General features: G+C 40.5%; 1 protein-coding gene across 2 annotated transcripts in view; it reads left to right on the top strand.

Annotated features, from left to right (window-relative positions):
- Positions 1-8,135, top strand: part of pax5 (paired box 5) — a 76,625-nt gene that overhangs the window by 63,493 nt on the left and 4,997 nt on the right. For both annotated transcript variants that reach the window (XM_025003709.2, XM_017421767.3), the window contains exon 8: positions 5,436-5,537. In XM_025003709.2, coding sequence (XP_024859477.1) covers positions 5,436-5,537 — 102 coding nt within the window. The remainder of the gene's footprint in view (positions 1-5,435; positions 5,538-8,135) is intronic.

The following is an 8,135-nucleotide window of genomic DNA, read 5'->3' as shown; positions in this document are numbered from 1 at the left end:
ACTGATCGACTCCATGCCACGCCGCATTGCTGCAGTAATACAGGCCAAAGGAGGCCCAACTAAATACTGAGTGCTGTACATGCTCATACTTTTCATGTTCATACTTTTCAGTTGGCCAACATTTCTATAAATCCTTTGTTTTTATTGGTCTTCAATAATATTCTAATTTTCTGATATGATGAATTTGAGATTTTCATTTGTTGTCATTTGTAATCATCAAAATTAAACGAAATAAACATTTGAAATATATGAGTTTATATGTAATGTATGAATATAATATACAAGTTTCACTTTTTAAATGGAATTACTGAAATCAATCTACTTTTTCATGATATTCTAATTTTATGACCAGCACCTGTATATTCTTTTGGTAACCATTGTAGCTGAACTCAAGAATTTATTGTTCATTTCTTTGTTCCCTTTTGGAAACAACACACACCTATTTATACTCAATTTGTTGTTTGAGACCTATTTGAAGGGCACAGTTTTAAGTCCTGTGTTCTTTTCTTTAATGCTAAGAAACCATAAAAGACTTTTACAGCAATTAAACTTTACTCATCTTTGTATTTTAAATATAATCAGTTATTAGAAGATGAAGAGCTATATGTTGATGGATAACTCTCTTATGAAACAAAATATTTTGTACTGTAAAACGATGAATGTAGAGACAAATTTAGGAGCCATTTTTGATGAAAACCATTTATGCTCCACTTCTGTCTGTGTCAGTGGTAGATAATTTGCAGACCCTCTTGGGATTTAAAAAAGAAAGAGACAAATTAGTTCCGCTAAAAGAAGATATTTAAATTTTGGGGGGAAACTTTGTAGTCTGTGAAACGGTGAGAGTGATAGGAAGGTTGGTTATTCCTCTTAAAGATGCTGCAAAATTTGTTGGGAAAAATATTTTTTTCCCCTTAAGATGCTTTTTTTTAATTAATGCATAAGTTGTAGGTTTTTTTTTCTGTAAGAAATGTTTAAAAAGCCAGCCGGTTCCCCTCTGGATCTCCCCTTAGTCCTCCTGTTTACATAATAAATCTGTGATAAAATATCTGACCAGGAAACTTATAAATGCCATTTTAAACACACGGTGAGCTAACTGCATTTTATCTCAGCAGCAACTTAAACGGTTTGATTTAATTGCCAAAAGAACTGCGGACATCAGTCAAAGAGAGGATGTTGAGGAATAAAAGGTGGAAATATGGAGCAAAGGTGAGGGCCTCGTTTACTCCTCTTTCTCCATTTAGGGGCACTGGGAGAGGCGCAGTTAATTAAGAGTAGACCAGGGAGTACTTGGACAAGGCTTCGACGCTTCCATCCATAATAAGGGGAATCATTGATCTGGGAATTTGGGATAGCTGGGAATAGGTTGTTTTTTTTAACTCTCTGAACCCACAGAGGGATATTACCTGCACACACCAGAGGAGAGAAAGAGTCAGAGACAGAGAGTGTGAGAAAGAGAGAGAGAGAGATAAAAAAAAATTTCCATTTCTGCTTATGCATGCAAACACACACATTCACATTTGCACGCACACACCTTCGGAATATTATGCATGCATTTCCTCGGCTGTCTTTTCCCTCAGAACAGAGCTCCCTCTAGGGGATCAGACGTCTGTGTGTTTGACGCAGTCTTATTGCATTCTTCAAGCGTTGATACCCAGGACACATGCTGTAGAGCAACATCTACATGCTCGGCCCGTCTTTTGGGAACCTTTGTAAATCTGCGGGGTATTTTTTTCTTTACTCCGAACTTCAGCCAGTGTACCAGAGTGCAAACATACAAAGGGGACACACTGCGCACCCTCGATCCCCCTGGGTTTGACACATGTTGCTCTGATGGTTGTCTGATGTCCACAAGGAAGGTGGGCAGACAGTGTAAGACAGAAAATGCGTGTTCATCTGTAGCTGCAAGTGAGCGCGAAGGAGACTTGTGCTTGTTTGTTGACCTCTAAAGCAAAGCTGTGGAGAAAAGATACATCAATACAACTGGCATGCAAATGCACAAAATCACAGCATGCACACACACATCCACACACACACACACATCTCTGAGGATCTGGCCCTGTCTGCCCCCTCTAAGTTGGCTGCAGAGAGTCCATCTCGCCTCTCTTCCGCCCTCTCCTCCCTCTCCTCGGTGCCCTGTGCACTGACCCTGAGCGGATGAGTAGCCCGTCTGCACTAATGCCTCGCTGTCGCATCAAACACCGAGAAAAACTTTACTACACGAGACAGGCGAGAGGAGGCGGAGAGGGACAGGGGGAAGCTGGAGCGGAGACAGGATCTGTTGGAGAAAAGCACATTCAGGAAAGGGAGATGAAGAGGCAAATAGAAATTTGGAAAAATAAAAAAGATAGAGGAGCATTGCTCAGGCTGTCTTTGCTTACTATCAGCCGCCATCGCTAAATTTTCTTATTCCCTGCATGAAGCTGCTTCTCATGTCGAACAACAATGTGAGAATTTGAACATTGCACCAATAATAAAATAAAAAGTATCTTTACAGTGACTTCTTTCTTTCTCAGAGAACATTTTTGGCTACTTTAATGACTTTTGCTAAAACAACATTGGACTGTTTTATTGGAAATCAAGTTGGTAGTTCTTGTTTTGAGTAGAATATCTTGATAGTTATTGTAATAATTGTAAAACATTTTCAGTACCTCAGGTAATGAACAAAAAACATTTTCAGTGCTGCATGCAACAAACTGCTTACTAACACATTAAACTAGACTTCTAAAAATTATAAATTAGAAAAAAAATACTCGTTTTAGCTTAAATGTGTCATTATGCTGACATTTATTGTGAGCTTAAAACAACATTTTGGGTGAATGAAGCCTCACAAAGTGCTGAATATAAATATATTTGCCAAAATGTGTGTAAGAATTAAAGTAGAAATCCTTACGGTGAAAGTGTTGGCAGACTGATAAATATGTCAGTCTCACAATATTTTAAATGTTTTTTTATTATTTCAGTGCAGCAATCTTGTCATTATTATTTGAGCACTTTATTTTTAAATATACTGTATGATTTTTTAATAATGTTTGACAAACCACTCAGCAATAAATAAAGTGCTTAAAACATCTTAAATTTGGATATCCCCAACTTTTAAATGTTAAAATTTTGTATAAAATCCTGAAAGTGTACAACACTTTCAGCATGTTTATTTAAATTTACATTTGATGAAATAAAGTAACCAAGCTTACGTGACTTTGTTGTAAAAAAAAACTCCCTTTGACGACTGTTGCAGTTCTTAAAGCACTCACGTGTCCTCTTAAACGTTGGATTCACCTCTGTCTTTATTTTGTTTCAATGCATTTTCCCTTCCCTCTATCTGTTCTGATCTTTTCTCCCCACCTTCATCTTCCTTCATCCTCCTCTGCCTCCTCTCTGTTACTCAGTGGTGGTTAAGTGGAGGGGAAGTGAATGGGATTGATGGTGTTAGAATCTGAGCTGTTTATGATGATGATAAATGTGTGTGTTCGTGCGGACAGCAGGAGGAGGGTGCTGGTGTGTGTGTGTGATGTACATGATGATGATGATGATGAATGGAGGAAAGCATCTCCATGCACTCCCAATGTCTACTGCGAGCAAACATAGAGAAATGATTTGAGGCGACACACTGTCATGTAGTCTAATGCAGTTATATCTCCTCTCCACCTACTGACTGACACAAGGAGCAGGGGGAGGGGGAGGCAACGACAGAAGGGGGGAGTCAGTAAATTATTAGATGCCAGAGGATGGAAAACAAAAGAAGGAGACACATCCTGAATGAATGAGCTGCTGAAAGTGTGGCATCTTAATGCTACAACAGTTTTAGGGGGGGTCTTTCACATAATTGCTGCCTGTGGTGGAAAAACAAATGTTTTCTTGTGTCTGTAAATGCAAACAGGTGAAGAAATAAATAAGAATAAATAGAAGAACAAGTTTTGGATATGTGATATGTGCGTCCAGGATATGTGAAAAAAGCAAAATTACTGTCAATGGTTTTAGTGGTTTTTACCAGTCCTTTTTTTTTAAGCCTGAGCTTCAAAATCAAACACACAACAGATCAGAGAATAACGTTAAATATACAAACAAAAAATGTCAATTTATCTGCCAATTCCACATGGAGAATGATTTTCACCACTGTATCTGTGGCAGCTGGATCACAGTTGGGTCCAAATTGGTCATTTTCCACTTCAGGAAGAAGTGAGTTGGATTAGGATCGGTCTGCTTTCTTTGTGAGGACACCAGACTAACACCCACAAGGGGGCATCAGACCTGATCAGAGGGGTGCTGGACCTCCAGCATTGTTTTTGTTGCAGCTGCCATTAAGGACAGGCGATCATGTAATGGCCAGGTCTGTCTGTCAGCAAAATGTCATGACCCTGTGGACAGAGTTTAATGAAACTCTTTATGTGTGTCATAAAGTAATCACTGCATGAAACTAAATGATTAAGTTTTGGAGTGAACCTGATTCAAGATGGACACCACAACCAGACTCTCACTGGTCTGTGACTGGTGGAGCTGTAGCTGGTGGCCGGCGAGGGAGTCTCTAAAAGGTCTCAAAACAGTTGCGGATGTTCTCGGAGTCCATGTTGCTTGCATCTTGAAGAATGCTACTTTCTTGTAAAAGTTATTTTCATGTGAGAAAACACAACTGATGGGAAGAAACCTCTGAGAAGTTAGGAAAAAGCAGCAAGGCTGATTGGATTAACTCAAAGCTGATTTTTCTTTTTAGCTCAGAATAAACATCATTTTTTATGAAAAGGGGAAAAAACTAAAACAAAGAAACAGAACTTTAAAAAAAAAAGTCATGAAAATATCAGCAAATCACTTTTTTTAACGCTGACATCGAAGACGGAAACAACAGCAACAAGGTGAAAATATATTTTCCCTCCATTGTTGTTATAATCAGGGTCTCATGAATTAATTGTCGCATTAATAACTTACAATATTTTGGAAAATACATAAGTTCCATCATAGTCAAAGTCCTCTCAAAAATATGATCGACAACAGAGTTTGACTCCACAACAGGAACACAAAGGCTTAAAGAAATAATTTTTATTTGACTGTACCTTCTGCAAGTTCCTGCAGTGGAAAAGTAGTGAGTGCAAAAGCTGTAGTTCTGTCAGAGTGATGAATCATTAAAAAAACACCTGAGAATGTGAAGAAAACCAATAAATAAATAAATACACTTTAATCATGTGGGAGGAAATTTTTAAAGCTGCAATGTTCAGTCAGTGATTGATCTGATCAAAAACACTAATAGTAACTTAAAAAATATAAATAAGTAAAAATCTAAACTGGACAAAAAAAAGGTCTATGTTCTTTAATGAAAACAATCTAACCCACATAAATGATACCGCAATGGTAAATTATTCATTGTGTTGATACTGACGGTAAGATCTAAACATTTGTGTGTGGTGTGTTTGTGTGTGTGTGTGTGTGTGTGTGTGTCATAATAGGTCGAGACCTCGCCAGCACAACTCTGCCAGGCTACCCTCCTCATGTCCCTCCCACCGGACAGGGCAGCTACTCTACCCCCTCCCTCACTGGTATGGTACCTGGTGAGTATGAGCACAAACACAAAATCATTGCATTCACCATAATTAATAAAAAAAAAAAATTATAGTTATGGTACTGTATGTAGCACCAAATTACAGAGAAGAACTATGAGAGGGCAAAACCTGAGCAAAAATTTGGCGACAGTGGGAAGAAAGCTATTTTTAACAGAAAGAAAAGTCACCTGCAGACGTGGGTTAAGGAGGAAAAACATCTGAATCAAATGTAGGAAGGAAGGGGACAGGACAGAGAAAAGCTCAGTGTAAGAAACACAAGTAAAGGAGTGCCCGTCTCAAGTTTTATAGTGGAAAATTACTAAAATGCAGGTTTACAGGTAGGCATTGGGCAAGTAGGGAGAGGAGCCAGAGCACTTTTGTTCATTACTAAACAAACTAAACTAAAACAAGTTGAACAAAAGCTGAGAGAACTGAAAACAACACGAGGGCAGAACAGGATAAGGAACGATGAAAAAGCTAACTGAATGGGAAGGGCTGTAAGTAAAGAGGAACGACTGACACAGCAGGTGTGATGAGTGGAAATCAGGATCAGTTGTGACAGGGCAGCGGAAAACTACACGAACAGAAACAAACTGAGGGAATACAAGCATGAGCCAAAAACACAAATAAGACTGAACTCATAACAGAAATACACAGAAGTCACAAGAACAATAACTAAAGATCACAGACTATAACAGCGTGTTTGTTAATGACTGGAAAAGTACCTGATTTACGTGTGATTCTTTTTGTTACCAAAAACAAGGAAAGTCTCCATAAAAGTAGTATCTCAATGAGCTGTGACTGCTGGTGAGATAGTTGGGGAACGGCATTCGCAAGGAAGTCTCCAAATCGTCTTAAAATGTTTGTAAGAGTTCTCAGTTTCCTTGTGAGTCACGGAGATGCGCAGTCTTGTTTGAACATGTTCATAAAATGTGTTGCACAAATAATCACAAGGTCATTGCAGGCATCTCCAACTAGGCTCCAGAGTACTAGAGCTGTATTTTGACACCTGCACAAGAGCTCTCCTCGGACAGAAAACATGTCCAGAACTGTGAGGCATCACCAGATCTGATCAGGTCAACCTCAAAGTCTTTGTTGTCCTTTTTGAGCCATTGCTAAGGAGGATTTAGCCAACCCAGGCGATTAAGTAACATCCACGTAAATGCCAAAATATGGGTTTTCCCAGCTGAACATTACACTGTGACAAAACTAGATGTGATGCTCACTTTACCTGTTAGTGGTCATAATGTTATGGCTGGTTAGTCAATGCATACTGCTCACATGATGCCATCAGATCTGTGTGCGTGTTTGTTGAATATGTGTGTGTTTTCAGAGAGTGCACTTAGCTTTGCCACTTCCTCTTTCTTGTCTGTCTACACTGTGGCTGTCAGCGGTCCCAGGGGGTGGCGTGTGTGTGTGTTTGTGTTTGTATGCCTATGTGTTCCTGTGTTTGTGCCTGTGTGTGTATGTCTCCCGGTGTATCATTAGAAACCAGCCACAGTAGCACAGCTGTCCCTCCTCAACATTAGTAATTTGTTTTTAATGAGAATCACCAGTGACCCACGACTAATTCATTCATTCCCTTCCACTCCGCCTTCCACGCAGCTTTTGTGTTTCAATCCAGGAACGCTATTCATGCTCGCTCTTCTCCTAACGCCCTCGCCCAGCAGCGGTGGCCGTGGTCAGCCTTTGGTACACTGTTGCAAAATAGACGCAGAAGTGCAAGCAGCACAGAAGAACAACGTAAAAAAAAACAAAAAAAAAACAATGTTGCTTGTAAATTGTTGTCTCCGTGTATTCCCAGTCACTTGGTGTGTGAAACGCACACATCTGTGGGCTGACACACACACCGAGTCTCAGCGGACATGTAGGAACAGCACATCTAAAGACGGGTAACCCTGTCGCCCTGTCCCACTGCGCTCACGCCGTCCTGTCCTCGGGTTTGACAGGATATTTGAGTGTGTGTTTGAGTTTGCTGCTTCTGGTTGTTTGTGTGTGTGTGTGTGTGTGTGTGTGTGTGTGTTTGTTTTTGACAGTGTCTGTGTTTGCGACCTTGACACCGAGCTACACGAGGGAGACCCTCTGAGCCTTCCTTCCACTTCCCTCGCCCCCTTCGCCTCTCGTCTTCTAAACAAGCTGACACACTGCCGTCACTACGGCGATGACAAGGGAGAGGATGTTGGCGCCCAGGGGTGCCATGGAGACCGCATCCCGACCCCACCTGACAGACGCAACTGAACGTGCACGCACATAGGGGCGCGCAGAGAAAACTTGCACAAACAAAAACACACGAGCCGTGTCAATGTTTGAGTTTCTCTCCGATTTTTTTTAATTTTTTGTTCTGAGTACTGCTGAAAGAGATAATCCCCAAACTTTGCTTCTTCGGCTTGTTTTATCTCAGCACTTCTCGGCCAAATTATCCCCCTTTTTGTTCACTCTGTCTAATATCATACCTTCATTAAGCAAGCAACTCTCTTCTGCTGTTCCCCTTCCCTCTCTGTCTCTCTGTCTCCCCTCTCTCTTTGCAGCAGGGGGGCTGACACTCAGAGGGGGTGTTGGAGAGCAGTGAGGCAGAACCGACAGAACGAGAGGCAGGGAAGAGGAATG

The sequence above is a fragment of the Kryptolebias marmoratus genome, linkage group LG3 (genome assembly GCF_001649575.2).
Source record: "Kryptolebias marmoratus isolate JLee-2015 linkage group LG3, ASM164957v2, whole genome shotgun sequence".
Classification (NCBI taxonomy): domain Eukaryota; kingdom Metazoa; phylum Chordata; class Actinopteri; order Cyprinodontiformes; family Rivulidae; genus Kryptolebias; species Kryptolebias marmoratus.
This window is presented reverse-complemented; position numbering and strand designations above follow the sequence as displayed.